Raw genomic sequence first — 18,608 nt, 5'->3', positions numbered from 1 at the left:
ACAAGACAGAGAGTGGCGACTATTGAAATTGTTTGAAAGCTAACAATGGCTTGGACTAGACAGTGGAAATGGGGAGAAAATGATGAACTTGATAGATACTTAGGGGATAATTTTGGAGAGACTAGAGATGGATACACTGTATGAAGCAAAAAAGTAGGATTTGAGGATAACTCCTTAGCAGAAAACCAGAGGGAAGAGATCATTTTAAGGACAGCAGTATAATGAAGTTTGCTTTGCACATGTTGAATAGGGGAAATCTTGATAGCCCTATGGAGAGATAACTGAACTCATGAGTCCTAAATGTATGATGAGAAATTTAGGGTATAGCAATAAATACATGTGACTTCTACATGCATATAGTAATTTAGGCTGTATACATTGGAAAATAATTATTGAAAGATGTGTATAACAATAACAAAACCTAAAGCTGGTTCCTAAAGAACTGAAACTTAAGTGTTTTAGAAAATATGATGAAAATGAGGAAAGGTCCAGTAAAATGAAGTCTGAAGGTGTCTTTTGGACTTAGCAACATCAACGTTTCATGGTTATCTTCTGAAAATTGTCCCAACAGAGTAGAGGGAAAGAGAGATTAGAGAATACTTGAAGTGAGTTAATGAAGACAGCATAAAAATAGTATCAAGAAGTTTGGCTGTACATATCAGGTGTTAAGGTAAATGCTGAAGCTTTAATCAAAGCTCTAGACTCCTCTCCCCAGTGGGATAACTTTCAGAGCATCTTATAGTTGCTATGTCCAAAATAAAACTCATAACCTTGTCAATTCCTTCCTGTAAAATGATATTTGTTTGGCTTTATAACCAGTAAAAGGCACCTCATTCATTTCACTTTTATCCAAATGAAAGGATTCTAGTACTTTTAAAAAAAGTTTGTGACATGGATCTGGTTGAGAGGGAGAGGATCAACACATAAGAGAAAGAGAGATGAAAATTTTGGCAAGTATTATGACTCATTTTGAAGAAAATGGGCTTCAAGGAAGATAAATAACTTTCTTGATCTCTTGAAGTTAATAAGTGATAGGGCTTGGAGTAAAACCAGGTATTTTTTGTTTCAAAACCATTAAACCATTGATTAAAATACATTTACTAGACATACTAGACAACTTGGACAGCCTTTTTAAAAGCAAGAAGTAGCATCAATAGCTTATTCCTGACATTTGGTATTACGAGTATCTTTTTATTTGCCAGAAGTATATACCCTTACTACTAACACAAAGGACTATTTTCAGCAATAGACTTTCTTTGCTTCCTGGTGTACTTACATTCAGATGTGAGAACCAGTAGAGAGTTGAGTGTTTCAAAATAAACCAGTATTTTTTCCAACTAAAAAAGGAGATTCCTCTAGATTCTCTCTTATGATAAAGCCATCCCTCGCATTTCCCATGGCCCATTTCAGTACAGGCTATTGCACAAAATCGGGGTTTAGAACAAGAACGGCGATCTTCCTCAGAGAAAAATGTGGGCAAGAGCCTTTTAAACCAAGTCACTGCAAAAACAAACAGGAATAAAATGTTAGTTTGGATGTCATAGCAATACAGACTAAATTATCATAACATTTTCACAAGTTTACAATAATCTAGCAAATCACCAATATTAGACAGTTGTTCTTCTCACTACAAATGGTAATATTTTTATTTTTCTTTACTTATAGTCATTTATATTTCTTATTTTGTCAGTAGTTATTTAAGCATTCCTTTTGCTTTTCTCCCTACTGTTCTATTAATTTTTAAGTTGATTGATATATTAAGGATATTAACCTTCTGTCTGTCATATATATTCAAAATCTTTCCCCCAGTTTATCTGCCTTTTACTTTTGTTTATGACACTGTGTATGTATACAGTTTCCACTATTTAGCCATAGATACGAAAAGCATATGTTTTTTTGCCTTTTATTGTTAGAAGTTTTACTCATTTTTACATTGAAATCACTAAGACATCCTGCTTTTTGTATATCATGTAAAATAGGGATCTTGGGATATTTCTATTTACAAATGTTCTGACAGTTGCTCTGAACCATCTATTGAATACTCTTTTCTCTACTGATTTCAAGTATTATCATTATTATACTTTGAATTATTTTGTATATTTAGTCTATTTCAATATTTCTAATTTCTTTCATTAAAATATCAAAACATTTTATCTTTTCTGGATAGTATAATCATACACTCAAAATAATTTTTGTAATTTATTAAGGAATATTTATTTCCAGTTAATTGTATAATTATTTTTGGATTTTTTCTCATACTATTTTCGCCTAGATGAGCTTTTAGAACTAGGCTTAGCTTCCAAACACATTTTGTTGAAATTCTGATTGAAAAATTTAAGGTGAATTTAAAACACATAATATTTACTACAGTGGATATTATTATCTTTAAATATAGCCATGTAACACAATTTATCAAGACTTTTCTGAAAAGTTTCTGTTTTTCTCATATATGTTTTATATATTTCATTTTCTTTGGTCTTTTGAATTTTATTGTTTTTGTTGCTATATTAGATCAAAATTCCATCTACTAGTTAGTATTTTATTGTTGTTATGCATTATATGATATAAAGGGTTTTAACCTCACAAGTTCAATGTCTCTTATTCTACTTGTTAGTAAAGAACCTAAATCTGTAAAGACAAATAAGAAATGTAAATAAATTAGTTTTAATTAAAGTAAGTTAATGGATATAAATCTAACATTTTATCAGTGCAAATGAGATTATGAATGTCACCAAGAAAAGAATTTGGCTCATTTGAAAAATACTTTTAAAGTATCTCAGCATAATAAACATGGAAGTTAGGCCTGGGAATACTTCGATATATTGAGCTTATCAGTCCTTGTAAAAGGTCAAGACAAACCTATTCCTAGTATTAAACTTTAAAAAATGTTCATATTATATTAATTATAACTGTCATATATGTCACTATAAGTTTATAGTTGTACTTCTAAAAGCATATCACTCCAGAGTCCAGCCTGTAAAAATTACTCTAATTACCAATTTACTGGTCTCTCGGGATCCTACTAATATAAGCAAATTTTCCAGCAGGTTTAAGTTGAATAGCTGCTCATATTAGGTTACTTTACTTGAAGAGCTTATGTAAAAAAAAAAAAAAAACCTACAGATCTCTTCACAAAGCTTTTCAAAGTTGCATGTTTTTCTTATGGTCAGCTATTTCTCAGGAGTACATTACCAAGGAGAATAGTTTAACACAGAATAATAAAGTAATGGTATTGCTAGCACAGTAGTTCATTTTGTTGTGTTAGTTCATACAGGTATAAATATGTAAGAAAGATGAAGACTAGAATTGTAATGATTTCTCAATATTGATACTTAAAATTTTAGTCTCTCCTTTCCACTTCTACTATGGAAGCGTCAGTGATAAAGATAAATTCTTCTTCAAGACCTTAGATCCAAATATTTTCAAAGCTACAAATGTGTTAGAGATCATGTATTTTAATCTTTAGCTTCACTGAGGGAGAATTAAGACCAACAAAATTCAAGTGATATTTGCAATGTTATTGCAAGTTGGTGATAGATCTCGATCAAGAATGCTGTGGGACGGTCTGTATGTCAAATGTGTTGCTGATTGGTCAACAAATAAATCACTGATTGGCCCGTGGCCAGGCAGGAAGTATAGGCGGGACAAGGAGGAGAATAGAGCTGGGAAGTGGAAGGCTGAGTCAGAGAGACACTGCTAGCCGCCATCAGGACAAGGAAGATGTAAAGTACCGGTAAGCCACAAGCCACGTGGCAAGGTATAGATTAATAGAAATGGATTAATTTAAGCTGTAAGAACAGTTAGCAAAAAGCCTGCCATGGCCATACAGTTTGTAACCAATATAAGTCTCTGTGTTTACTTGGTCAGGTCTGAGTGGCTGTGGGAATGGCGGGTGAGAGAGATTTGTCCTGACTGTGGGCCAGTCAGGAAAACTCTAGCAACAAATGGCGCCCAACGTGGTGGCAAGAGTTTCCACCTAAAAACTGAGAAAAGATTCTAAAACGGAGCTAAAAACAGTTCCTAATTGTCTCTCTCAAATGAGCGGCAGCTGCCGGTTTGAGCTACTGGTGGGTTCCTAGCATGCGCGCTCGACCTGCCGCCATATGGCGGGAATGAGGCCTCTGCAAGTGGCACTTTGAGCTGCATGGTGGATTTAGACTTTGCTAGCACAAAACGAAAAAAAAGAGGTTTCTGGGCTACATGCTGCTTGGCTAAAAGCATAGACCCATGATAGCTCCCAGAGCTGGTGGTAAACTACCACCGCCATGTTGGGAAGCTGAGGTGGGCGGAGCCAGCAGCCACAGCTGCTGCAGCTTAAAGCAATAGATTCACAATAAGACAGATTCAGATGTAATAGTTTACAATGTGTGTAAAATATACGTAGGCTTGAAAGAGACAAAAAAGGTGATATATACAGTTATATAAACAAATACATAGTTTTAAAAAATAAAGTCTTTAAAGAGACAGTAAAATTAATATAAAAAATAAGCCACGTGAAGATGAATATTACACAGAGAATCTGGATTGTGTTGTCTTTGGGATTTTTAACTGCAGAAAAACATTTGATTGTAAAAGCTGTAGAGTTATGCCAAAATGTATATTTTAAAGGTACCTTGACTTCAAAATTTGGATATAAGGATATGTTGCTTTGGAAATGAGATTCTGCTTTTGTTCCCACAGAAAGCCAGAGGCTATGGATTTGTTCCAGATTAAGATACATCAGGTTTGACCAGCCAAGACCCCCTGAAAGGTGACACCAAGGCCCAGATGATCCAACATCCAGAATGGTTTCAAGGCAACTGGCTCAGACGATACAGCCTCATGGAGTACTCCATGATCCTAAAATTTTCTTTGTTTCCCCATAAGATACAGCGCCCCCTTCCAGCAGGAAGTAGTAAGAGAAGCTACGCCCAAATTCCCAAATATACCAAGCTGACTTTGGAGATGTGTAAAGGTTAAAACCTTCCTTTTTAAGAAAAGAAAAGGGGAAGTGCTGTGGGATGGTCTGTATGTCAAATGTGTTGCTGATTGGTCAATACATAAATCACTGATTGGCCCGTGGCCAGGCAGGAAGTATAGGCGGGACAAGGAGGAGAATAGAGCTGGGAAGTGGAAGGCTGAGTCAGAGAGACACTGCTAGCCGCCATCAGGACAAGGAAAATGTAAAGTACCGGTAAGCCACAAGCCACATGGCAAGGTATAGATTAATAGAAATGGATTAATTTAAGCTGTAAGAACAGTTAGCAAAAAGCCTGCCATGGCCATACAGTTTGTAACCAATATAAGTCTCTGTGTTTACTTGGTCGGGTCTGAGTGGCTGTGGGAATGGCGGGTGAGAGAGATTTGTCCTGACTGTGGGCCAGTCAGGAAAACTCTAGCTACACAAGAATCTAAGTCTTCAATTATACCTGTTTCCTATATTTGCCCATAACTCTTGCTGAGATTTTTAAAAGATACATTTACTTTAAAGCCTTTTACTGGATCCATATTAAAGAAATGTACTTGATAGCTTGCTAAAATATTGTTAAAGTAAATGTGTGCACTGAGGAGAGGTTGAAGAAAATTATATCAGCAATATTTTTTTCTAAATACTTGGAGTAATAATAAGACAAGCATCTTCTAACAAGGAACCCACCACAAAATTCAACAAACAAATAAAACAAAGTAGTTTGTCTATTTTATGAATTTTCTGTGAGACCTAAAGAAACCCCTCAGTGTACAACATACAGGGTTTGCTGTATTTTACACACACACACACACACACACACACACACACACACATATAATCTTTTTCATCATTTTTGAATGTTTAACTTAATTTATTGCCAGGAAAATTACCCATTATGAAACTGGGGTAGTTTGAAGAATGACCGACAAAAGGAAAATATATACAGTCAACAAAAGTTTGAGTCAAATGTAATTCTTAGAACCCATGTGTTTCTATTTCTTTGGATTAATCATTGCTATCAGGATATTTTCATATGGCATGCATATGTTACTAAAACTATCTGCTCATGCTACTATTCTTTAAAAGGAACTATAATAAAAATGTTCTATAACATCTCTGAGATTTTAGGGCTATTATGCTTCAGCTCTTCAATACAAGCAGTAGTTGAGAGAAATGCATTTACAAGAACAGAAGGGAACAAAGCCAACAAAAAGAAACTTACAATCGATCCAGTTTTGGGCCTTTGCCTTCATGAAGCAATTTATAAAATCCTATAAAGAAAAGAATATGCAAATTAACCCATCAAATTAAAAACTTATAATAATTTTCCATATTCATTTGATCAGGCAATGATAATGCTTTAACTTCACCTAAACATATAGAAGTAATATACAAATACTTTAAAAACTTTAAAAGCACCAAAATATTTTAGTATAATCAAGAATTGCTAGTCATTTTATAATAGAAGGGAGATTAATTAGAATGTAGGAAAGTACAAAAATATTTTACTATAATTAGGAGTTGCTAGTCATTTTATTATAGAAGAGAGATAAATTAGAATCTAACAACCACAGGATAAGCAAGACTGCTGTGAAAGGCTGGCCTCTGGACATGACATGGCTATTGTACATGTGAACCCACAGCAGGTGCTGTTATTACATAAGACCTACAGAAGATCAAGTGAAATTAATATTCCAGCATGGAGGAAGGAGGGGCTTTTGATGCCCTTCCCTGAACTAAGGAGCTAATGGCAGTTAATGGCTGCTAAAGAAGGGTGTGGCATTTTTCATTGTGTGTGAGAAGGTGGGGTAGTCATTGGTACATAGCCCAAGAACCAGTGGATGAACCTACACATGTGCACATGTGGGAATCACGAAATGGATTTAGTGGCTTATAAAGCAACAACATTACTAAATAAATAAATGAATAAAGTCATTAACTTGGGAGGGAGTTGGGAATATGTTGGGGCATTTGGGAAGGGGTAACTAGAAGGAGAGAATAGGGAGACATTATGGGGAGGCTACAGGGAGAGCTGGAGGGAGTTAGTAGGGGATGGATATGACCAAGAAACATTGTATACATGCATACAAATTTAAAAAGAATTTAAATGATTAGATTATTATCCTCCATTCTATTAATTTCTCCTTTTTAATGCATGGTTGGGTCAAATTATTATTAGGTATTCTGATAGGTTATTATTTTGTTTTGGCAATAAGGTATGATAGTTCAAAAAACTTACATGGAATTAAAATGATCAACTGAAGTATGAGAAAATAAGTTTTATAACACTTTTTGTGCCAGCCCCCTTTGTAGTAGGCAATTTTGTAATTTTCCATTTTATTCTATTGTTTGTTAATTTCTGAGTTTTCTTGTATCAAATCTTCTTTTATATTTTTCCTGGAAAAAATAATTTCCAGACAGCCAGGCAGTGGTGGTGCATGCCTTTAATCCCAGCACTCAGGAGGCAGAGGCAGATGGATCTCTGTGAGTTCAAGGCCAGCCTGGTCTATAGAGTGAGTTCCAGGACAGCCAGGGCTACACAGAGAAACCCTGTCTCGAAATACCAAAAAAAATCCAGATACATATCTGTAGTTTTCCTTTTATAATTTTTAAAAATTCAATTAAAATATAATTACACCACTTTCTCACTTCCCTGTCCTCCCAGCCCTCCCTGTCTCTCCCTTCATCCCCTCCCTTATCTGTCTCCTGAGGACTCCCTCTCCAGTTCTCCAATTGATGGCTTCTTTTTGATGATTATTTATGTATTTATAATAAATACATAAATACATATACATAAATACACCATTCTAAATATTTTTGACTTTTTGACTTTTGACTTTTAAAGACAACTTCTCACTCTGAAGCCCAGGCTGGTCTTAAACTCAAGAGCCTAAGCTTTCACTTCCTGAGTGCTGGGATCACATGCATGTATCATCATGCCTGACTGATAATTTTAATGATAATAAGAATAATAAAAATGCCAATTGGTAAAACCTAAAGCTCTGACATATGCCTATGGCCAGTTGCCTTCCTACAAATCAGTAAATACTATCAGTTTCTACAGTTATTTTCAAAGTCTAAAGCTTTGATTCCTGTGATCACTTTGCTCTGATTGAGAGCTGATGATTTTTTAATCTTATGGGACAAAGAAAATAGTCAATTTATATTAACACATTGATTCCTCCTCCCACTTTTTGTTAGCTACATTAGTACTTTTAGTTCCTCAACAGGTAACTTTTCCCCTGAAATACATTGATTTTTGATAATCACTATTACTTCCTACTGTTTTGGTGCATACATGAACCAAGCAATTTTAAGTAGATAAGATTTACTATAAAAATAAAAATTAAACCCATAGCTTAAAAGCCCTGCACTACTAATTATACTAACATATCAAGATTATCAAGACAGTAGATATAATTTTTGATATTTTACTAAAATATTTGTATAAGCTTCAGTATTTCATAAGTTAAATTGAGCCACATTTCAAGCTATGCTTTGAGTTTACTGAATTAAGTTTAAATATTTGTGTATATGAAATTAGATTGGCTTGTATTAAAAAGCTAAGATGCTGGCAAGTTTATAATTGAAACTAAGTTTTTATTATTTTTAATGAACTGCAAGAAAGTATAATTTTAAGTAAATAAGACGGCTTCCAAATTTTCTGAAAAATTCTGCATGTCTATGCTTGCAGTATAAATTCCTTTTTATTTTTAAAAGGAGATTAAATCATATACAATTGTGAAGTTCACAACTATAAAGTGTGTATAAATAGTTTGTGTCATCTGGTCTAATCACCTAAAGTCCCATAAAGTGGATTTAACATATGTAATTTTTTCCCTATGATAACAATGAAAAATAATTTCAAAATTAAACAGTGCAAGAACACAGTTAGTGGCCTAAGATGAATAATCATGCCCATGTAGATCAACATTTCTTGATAACTAGACTAGTAATTGTTTTGCATTAACATATAATGGAAACCAACATTCAAATACACATAATTATATGCCTAGCATAGAACAGATACATAATACATGATAAAAATTATAATTACTTGATATCATAGTTATCAAAAAGATAATCAGAAGCTAAAACAGACATATTTTAAGATAGCTTAAACATGTAATCAATTATTTCAAATTATCAATTTTAAAATTATTTTTGAGATTATAATATAATAACATAATTCATTTCTTTCCTTTCCTTCCTCAAAATCTTCCCAAATAGCTCTTCTTTCTTTCTCTCTCTCAAATTCATTGCCTCTTTTTTCATTAACTGTTATACATATTATATATTATACTTTCTATAGTACATGTATATATATATATGTATGTATATATATATATATATATATATAAATATATATGCACTAAGCTAACCTGCTCAGATTGTATAAGTTACTTGTATGTATGTTTTTGTGGCTAACCGTTTGGTATTGGATAACCATTTGGTGTGCTGTTCTCTGAGGAAGACTATTTCTCTTGTTCTCAGCATAGTTACCAAAATTTTAAGGAACAAACCTGAATGTATTTAATGACATTTAAAAAATATTTGGACAGTTCCAAGAGTAAGTTTAAGCTTGTTTAAGCCTCCACAATGGCCTCAAATCACAAGTTTTATGCCATAAAAGCCCTAATATTTAGAATAATACTTTAAATGCCTAATATAAAGTATTTAGGATTATTGTGAAAATCAGTTTCCTTTAAATGAAATTCTAAAAATACTGAAATGTATTTTGCAGTTAAATAACAAAATCTAGCAGAATACATAATAATTGCCATTATAAGTTATCAGTCCAAATTATATTTTTAAATATTTGACTTGGCTAGAATGTGATTTGAACATATCAGTAAATTTAACTGGTAAAAAAGTCCCAAGTACTGTTATGATTTCTTAATTCATTAATTTTCACTCTAATGCATTGATAAATTAAAGGTAGACATTAATGAATATGATGTATTTTTAAATGGCCAAGAATGTTTTGATAGAACTTTTGAGGGTCTCTACCCTATTAGAAAAAGACAATTCTGAAAAAAAAGAAATGTAAATGCAGAGAAAGACAAAGGCAAATAAGAAAACTGATTCTAGAGAAGAGAGATAATTTGGAAAAAGAGGCAAAGATTAAAAGTAAATCTACATAACTATTCAAGAAAGTACATCTACAACAAAAACAGTATTAAAAGTGGGACAAAAAGTCTGCCATATTAAAAAAAGAACAACAAGTACCAACAGGCAAATAGAAAATAATTTTGAGGAATATAAATTGACAGCTAAGCTATTGGAGGAGCTTTCTAAGTTGAAGACAGTCATGGGACTACATATTACTAATTATGCAGATTTAAAGTGAATACAATGTTTGCTCATTACTAATATAGCAGTATTTTTTTCCATCTTGAGTTTTAGTTTTCTGTTCATAGATTTCTTTAGCTCAGTGGTTCTCAGTTGGAGGCTTGTTCCGCCACTGGAATAAATATCTGGCAACATCCTCAGACATATTTTGGGTCATAGCTATCAGATGCAGTATTGTCATCTACAAAAAGTCCAGGATCCTGCTAAAATACCCTTCTGTATGCAGGGCATATCCTATGACAAATAATATTTTGGCCTGAGAAAGTGCTCAGGTTGAGATACTCTGCTTTAGTGAAGGATTGTTGTTGGAAGGATCAGAGATAGCATTGCAAACTATGATGAAACACTGAATAATGGCATTTACCATTTTATAATTAGGTTAAAATACAGACCACTAATTCTCTTAGTTTGTAAGGAGTCATTTATTTACTAATTTATTAAATTATATTTTAGTGTTACAGATTGCAAAAGAAAAAATTACCTGCATATTTCTCTCACAATAATTCAGACTCTGTGCAATAAATGCCACAGCTACAGATTGTTTTGACTATTTGTATGTACTGTCTTGGCAGTTTACTGAGAAAGAGATGAATTGAGACTATGGTGAAATACTCAAAAGCTTAGTTACTACTTTTAAGTGCAGGAATTCCTTTCAAAACATTAAAGGAATTTGAAAAAGGTTTCCCTTGGAGATTTAAATAGTCTATTTTGGCAAAACATTAATTTAAAAATCATTTCCCCAGAAGGCAGCCAGATACATCTAATTTGTAACTTAACAATTAAAATAGACACTATTGTGGTGGTATTGTTTTCCCCCAAATATTGTGTACCCTAATAAATTTATCTGGGGTCCGAGAACAGTCAGCCACTAGATACAGAGGCTAGAAAATGGTGGCACTCATGCCTTTAATCCTAGCATTCCAGAGGCAGAAATCCATCTGGGATCTCTGTGAGTTCAAGGCCACATTGGAAAGAGCCAGGCATGGTGACACACGCCTTTAATCCCAGGAAGTGATGGTAGAAAGCAGAAAGATATATAAGGCGTGAGGACCAGGAACTAGAAGCATTTGACTGGTTAAGTTTTTAGGCTTTGAGCAACACAGTTCAGCTGAGATTCATTCTGGATGAGGACACAGAGGCTTCCAGTCTGAGGAAACAAGATCAGCTGAGAAGTTGGCCAGGTGAGGTTAGCTGTGGTTTGTTCGGTCTCTCTGACCATCCAGCATTTCACCCCAATACCTGGCCCAGAAAAGTTTCTATTAATAAGAACTGTTAAGATTCCTGTGAAACACTATTGACATTATTTGCCATACTATTAAGATAGTTACAATTCTACTCTCAATTGGAGTGGTGTTTGTCTTGTGTCTTAATCCCTTCTCACCTCTACAGAAAATTTGGCCATTTCCCCCCTCAACTGTCCAATTTCTCACTTGATATTATCCAAAAGACCAAGAAGCATTGCCTTCTTTCACTGTGGTATACTGTGGGATGTTCTGTATGACAAATGTGTTGTTGATTGGTCAATAAATAAAACACTGATTGACCATTGGCTAGGCAGGACAAGGAGGAGAATAAAGCTGGGAAGTGGAAGGCTGAGTCAGAGAGACACTGCCAGCCGCCATGAGGAGAAACAGCATGTGAAGATGCTGGTAAGCCACGAGCCACGTGGCAAGGTATAGATTTATAGAAATGGATTAATTTAAGCTATAAGAACAGTTAGCAAGAAGCCTTCCACGGCCATACAGTTTGTAACCAATATAAGTGTCTGTGTTTACTTGGTCGGGTCTGAGTGGCTGTGGGACTGGCAGGTGACAGAGATTTGTCCTGACTGTGGGTCAGACAGGAAAGCTCTAGCAACAAATGGCGCCCAACGTGGGGCAAGAGTTTCCACCTAAAACCTGAGAAAAGATTCTAAAATGGAGCTAAAAACAGCTTCCTAATTGTCTCTCTCAAATGAGCGGCAGCTGCCGGTTTGAGCTACTGGTGGGTTCCTAGCATGCGTGCTCGACCTGCCCTATGGCGTGAATGAGACCTCTGTAAGTGGCACATTAAGCTGCGTGGTGGATTTAGCCTTTGCTAGTACAGAACAAGAAGAGAGGTTTCTGGGCTACGCGCTCCTTGGATAAAAGCATAGACCCATGATAGCTCCCAGAGATGGCAGTAAAATACCACTGCCATGTTGGGAAGCTGAGGTGGGCGGAGCCAGCAGCCACAGCGGCTACAGTTTAAAGCAATAGATTCACAATAAGACAGATTCAGATGTAATAGTTTACAATGTGTATAAAATATACGTAGGCTTGAAAGAGACAAAAAAGGTAATATATACAGTTATATAAACAAATACATAGTTTTGGAAAGTAAAGTCTTTAAAGAGACAGTGAAATTGATGTAAAGAATAGGCCATGTGGAGATGGATATTACACAGAGGATCTGGATTGTGTTGTCTTTGGGATTTTTAACTACAGAAAAACATTTGATTGTAAAAGCTGTTGAGTTAAACCAATATGTATATTTTAAAGATACCTTGACTTCAAAATTTGGATGTAAGGATGTGTTGCTTTGGAAAGGAGACTCTGCTTTTGTTCCCACAGAAAGCCAAAGGCTATGGATTTGTTCCAGATTAAGATACATCAGGTTTGATCAGCCAAGACCCCCTGAAAGGTCTCCGATGACACCAAGGCCCAGATGATCCAACATCCAGAATGGTTTAAAAGCAACTGGCTCAGACAATACAGCCTCATGGACTATTCCATAATCCTAAAATTTTCTTTGTTTCCCCATAAGATACAGCGCCCCCCTCCAGCAAGAAGTAGTAAGAGAAGCTACGCCCAAATTCCCAAATTATATGTAATTTTACTTTGTTAAGGTTAAAACCTTCCTTTTTGGAAAAAAAAGGGAAGTACTGTGGGATGTTCTGTATGACAAATGTGTTGCTGATTGGTCAATAAATAAAACACTGATTGGCCATTGGCTAGGCAGGAAGTATAGGCGAGACAAGGAGGAGAATAAAGCTGGGAAGTGGAAGGCTGAATGAGAGACACTGCCAGCCGCCATGATGAGAAATAGCATGTGAAGATGGTGGTAAGCCATGAGCCACGTGGCAAGGTATAGATTTATAGAAATGGATTAATTTTAGCTATAAGAACAGTTAGCAAGAAGCCTGCCACGGCCATACAATTTGTAACCAATATAATTCTCTGTGTTTACTTGGTAGGGTCTGAGCGGCTCTAGCAACAGTGGTATTGGATTTTTAAGCATAGAACATTTGAAGAAGGTTCTTTACAATATGCCAATAAGTGGATGGCAGTAACTGGGCTATGGCTCTGTCCTAAATAGGTAGATACTAAGTAGTATGCCTTATACACATAGGTTAACATGCTTTCAAAGTACTTTTTTTTTGCTATTTTCATTTTTATCTTCCATTAATGGCTGTACTATGGATAATGTACTAACAAATTATTTTCTTCAACTTTTAGCATCTGTTTATTTTATTTTATTTTATTTTATTTTTTTGTTTTTCAAGACATGGTTTCTCTGGGTAACAGTCCTGGATGCCCTGGAACTCACTCTGTAGATCAGGATGGCCTTGAACTTACAGAGATCTACTTGCCTCTGTCTCCTACATGCTAGGATTAAAGAAGTGCACCAACATGACCTGGATAATCATAGCTTTTAACAGATACCCAAAGTTTCTTTTAAATTTTTTTCTTAGCTTTATTTTATTTTGTGTGAATGTTTTGCCCGCATATATGTATGTGCACTATATGTTTGCCCGGTGCCCATGGAGGTCAGAAGAATGCATCAGATTCCCTGGAGAAGGAGTTACAGATGCTTTTGAGCTCCTATGCAGGTGTTGTGAACTGAACCCAAGCCCTCTGCAAGAATAGCAAGTGTTGTTAACTGCTGAGCCATCTCTATAGACCAGGTGCCCAAAGTTTCTTGCATTTAATTTAATTATTCAGAGATTCATAGAGTCATGAAACAAACAATTCCATCCTTCTGAGTTTTAGAAGGTTGATACAGCCAGTTTGTCAGACTGGGAGAAGGGCTCACTTCAGGTGATGGCGACCAATGTTCATTCAATGCCTGTATCCCAGTAAGGGAATGGTTATAAAGGTCAAATAAGTTACTGTCCCTATAAAGACATCATCATTAATAATAGTCACCAATTTGAGATATATAGAAATTGAGAAACTTAAATTCTATCTATCTCCCTTTTCTTGTATGTGGAACCTAAAGTTCAAAGAGGTTGAATTCTTTCACCAATTCTTTCATTCTTTCATACCCTTTTAGGAAAAAACAATTCTAGAATAGGGGCTGGAGCGATGGATCAGCAGTTAATAAATTACAATGTACCTTTTGATGAGTGAGTTTTACTAAACAGAATAAGAAGTTTTAGATCATTTAAATGTCGTTTGGGCTCAAAATGTTCATTTTAGTACTTTATTTTACATCTAATATCTTATATTCCTAGTTTTTATTACATATAAATAAATTTATCTCTATTAAACATAATTTTGTATTTTATACTCAGGAAAATCATTTGTTTGATTTTGTTTTATAAACACAGTATCTCATTATTTCATACAGTTAGACTTACAACTAATTTCTAGTAGTTGAATTATTATGAAGATCTAATAATTTCCTCTTCCCAGTTAATCTACAATGAAAACTCTACCTGCAGGTGAAGATACTAAGAAAAAGACCATGATATTACTAAAATGAAGACCAAGACATAGAAATTTAGGTAAACAGAATATCCAAAAATTAAGGACATAATAAAAGTATTACAAGTCATATGTCAGAAGTTACATTGCATACAAAGAATACTAGGTTCATAATTGAACTTATGTGAGACAGTTTTATGTCAACATGATACAAGCTAGAGTTACCTGAAAGAAGGGAACCTCAATGGAGAAAATGCCTCCAAAACATCAGGCTATATTCTGGGAGGCCTTGCTGGTCAGAGGTTACAGTCTACCCTGGCCTGGCAGCTCTCTCCAAGCTCAATATCATGGGGGACTCCCTCCACCCACCAGCCGGAAGGCACCCTGTTCTCCACCTGACCCTATTTGGAGACTGCCTTTAGGCCCAGATGTCTGACTTATCTCTACTACAACCCTTGACACAGTTCACTGCAGGGGCTTTCTGCCTGCTGCCCATATGGTACTTAGACATTGTGCTAAGAGTTTTATAGTAGGACCATGCTTCCACATATGATAACTAGAAGCTTTATGATAGGAGTGTGCTGTTTAATGCAAGTTAGGTGATTCCCCAGATACCATCTCCAATAATATATATCCCCTATTCTCTGGAATAAAGTTGAGCTGTCTTGCTGAAGCAGTCTCCTGGAAGGCTATTTCTGTCGTGTTCACAGGCCACATAAAAAGCTCTGTTGCTGCTTCTGCCCCTTTGTCCTCATGGACTGATGGCCAATGAACTGTGAGGAAAAGGGGACTCCACAGCTTTAGGACATTTTCTTAATTAGTTATTTATGGGGAAAGGCCCAGCCCATTGTTGTTTGTGCTACCCCTTGGCTAGTGGTCCTGGGTTCTATAAGAAAGCAGGCTGAATCAAGCCTGTTGTGGAATATTTGTTTAACTATATAAAGGTGTATTACATTTTTTTAATGCTGTGCTCATTTAATTATGTAAAGATGTGTTGCTGTTTCTCCTTGCCTGCTTAAGGCATCTGATTGGTCTAATAAAAAGCTGAACAGCCAATAGATAGGCAGTATAAGGATAGGCAGCCTGGTGGGCAGAAAGAATAAATAGGAGGAGGAATCTAGGCTCAAGAGGAGAGAAAAGAGGAGAGAAGAGAATGAGGGAGAAAGAAAGCAAGATGCCCAGGGGCAGCCAGGCAGCCACCAGACAACTAGACATGGGTAGGACATACATAATGAAAGTTAAAAAGCCCCAAGGCAAATGTATGTGAGGAGAAATAGGTTAATTTAAATTGAAAAAAAGCTAGCCAGAAATGAGCATAAGCTAAGGTTGAGCATTCATAACTAATACGAACTCTCTGTGTTATGATTTGGGAGCTGGTTGGTAGCCCAGAAGAAAGCCTGTTACACCAGCCATGGCTTCTGAATCAACTCCTGCCTTCAGATTCCTGCCCTTTTTTGAGTTCTTGTCCTGACTTCCTGTGATTATGAACTGTGATGTGGAAACTTAAGCAGAATAAACCCTTTTCTCCTCAACTTGTGTTTTGGTTATGGTATTTCATTGCAGCAACAGAAACCCTAATGAAAACAGAACTTAATTCATTTACTCAATATTTTTTGCTTGTTTATGCCAAACATTCTTCTAGGTGTTTGAGAGACCATAGCTAATAAAATAAATCCCTCCATTTATGCTTTTAACTTTAAATTTTTAAAGTGGAAGAAATAAAAAAAAAGGAATGGACAAATGATGTGATCCCAAGTAGTGATAAGTCATAACTTTTTGTGTTCATTGTCCTTTTTCTCTATTAGAAACAATGCTAATTGAAATGGATACTTAAGGGCTGGTTTTGCTAAACCACATAGATTCTTCACTTGTGTCCACAAGGTAACTGGGAACATTATGAAAGCTTGGAATCTCTAGCTTTATACTGTGGTTGTCTCCTTTACTTTGGGTCACTTGCTTACTTAGGAAGGTATGCATATTAATCACTCAAGAAGTGTCTATTTAACCTATCTCATCCCATTTCAATGTTGAAAACAAAGACAAGACTTTGTTTAAATCTGCAGTCAACTTGGATTCCAGAATCAGTAGACCCTAACAAGACAGAGCCTGTCAACCATCCCTGACCTTGCCATGAGGACAATTATCAGTGAGTATAAGGGTACATCCTAGAAAGAATCATCACTTAGAACCACATTGATCCCTCAAGTGATGCCAAGGGCTTCTTACGACCACCTTTCAATACTAGAACTTAGTCAATGATTAACCAGATCACACCTAGACTAGGACTGCTTAATTATGCATAACTCTGGTCCTCTGAGCCAATTCTTTCTCTACTTAAACCCAAAGCTAATGTCAAACCAGATTTAGGATTATGGGAACTCTTATATATTCCCATTTCCAATGAGACCATACTGAATTAATCTCCTTTCTCTATTTTCACCATTCCTTTAAATTTAAAATTTTATATTACACTTAGTTAACTAATTCCTGAGTTAATTCTTCCCTGGACCTTTGGACCTAAAATTCTGGGCCTCTTACTGTTGAGACCCAAAAGTGAATAAATTAATATTAAGTGGTTTATAGACAGCCAAATATACAGCATAATTTACATTAAAGGGACTATATTTGTCTTAATTAATTTTGAAAGTGTATTTGTTACAAGGCACTTAGAATCACAAATCTTCTGCCCATTTTTCCTGTAATTTAAAAGAAATTAGGAAACTAAAGTTTGTGAAGAAAAATTGAATTCTTTACAATTTGGCCAGACTAAAATGTGGGAAGAAATTTAGTTTCTCCATGCTTTTTTCTATAATAGTGCTACAGTTTTACAGAAAAAAAATGAAGGAAATAAGCAGAGGTTATAACTTGTCACAACTCTATGAAATTTCTTCCTAAAGGCAAGCACTTCCTCTTGCTGGTACAGGGGCGCTAGCCTTGCCCTCCCATAACATGGGATTCCTTTTGAACTTTTAACTCTTTTGTTTGTTTGTTTGTTTGTTTGTTTTCTTTCAAGACAGGGTCTCTCTGTTTAGTCCTGGCTGTCCTGGAACTCACTCTGTAGCCCAGGCTGGCCTTGAACTCACAGAGATCCACCTGCCTCTGCCTCCCGAGTGCTGGGATTAAAGGTGTGTGCCACCACCTCCCAGCACCAATTGTTCTTATTAATTCTTATTTCATTTCATATTATTAATGAGGGAGCTTCTCCTAAAATTCAATAATTGCAGATAGATTATGGATTTTAACTTTTCTTAAAGGGTAATTTACATTATACTCACATAATTAACAATTACAAAGTAAAAAATATAGAAATTTCAACTAGTCATTCATTTGCTCTATGTTGACTGGTCCCCATGTGGATTATTCATTTAAATAAATGAGGAATCCATCTTCCAAGTTTTAGGGAATTTTATCACTCATTTACTCTATTGCTTTCTTCTCCCCTTCCCCTCCTTCTACACTCTCTCCTCCCATCATTCTTCCTTTCCCCTTCTGTTCCTGTTCTGCCTCCCTTTCTTCCACTCCTGCTCCTCCTCCTCCTCTTCTTCTCTTCTCTCTTCCTGCTTTTCTTTTTCATCATTATTCCTGTACCATCTTGATTTTGAATATATCTTCCTAGATGATTTAAAAAAACACTAGAATAT

The 18,608-nt window shown here is 35.4% G+C and overlaps 1 protein-coding gene across 1 annotated transcript in view; it reads right to left on the bottom strand.

The window, feature by feature from the left end:
• The window catches only part of LOC128108400 (uncharacterized), a 74,462-nt gene that overhangs the window by 51,178 nt on the left and 4,676 nt on the right, over nt 1-18,608 (bottom strand). Inside the window, exons 2-3 of the mRNA XM_052734899.1 lie at nt 6,171-6,219; nt 1,277-1,500 (exon numbers count right to left, since the gene is read on the bottom strand). Coding sequence (XP_052590859.1) covers nt 1,277-1,500; nt 6,171-6,219 — 273 coding nt within the window. The remainder of the gene's footprint in view (nt 1-1,276; nt 1,501-6,170; nt 6,220-18,608) is intronic.

Source organism: Peromyscus californicus, unplaced genomic scaffold (assembly GCF_007827085.1).
Source record: "Peromyscus californicus insignis strain IS unplaced genomic scaffold, ASM782708v3 Scaffold_10__1_contigs__length_136768540, whole genome shotgun sequence".
Lineage (NCBI taxonomy): Eukaryota > Metazoa > Chordata > Mammalia > Rodentia > Cricetidae > Peromyscus > Peromyscus californicus.
Note: the sequence above shows the minus strand (reverse complement) of the source record. Positions and strands in the feature narration are given on the sequence as shown.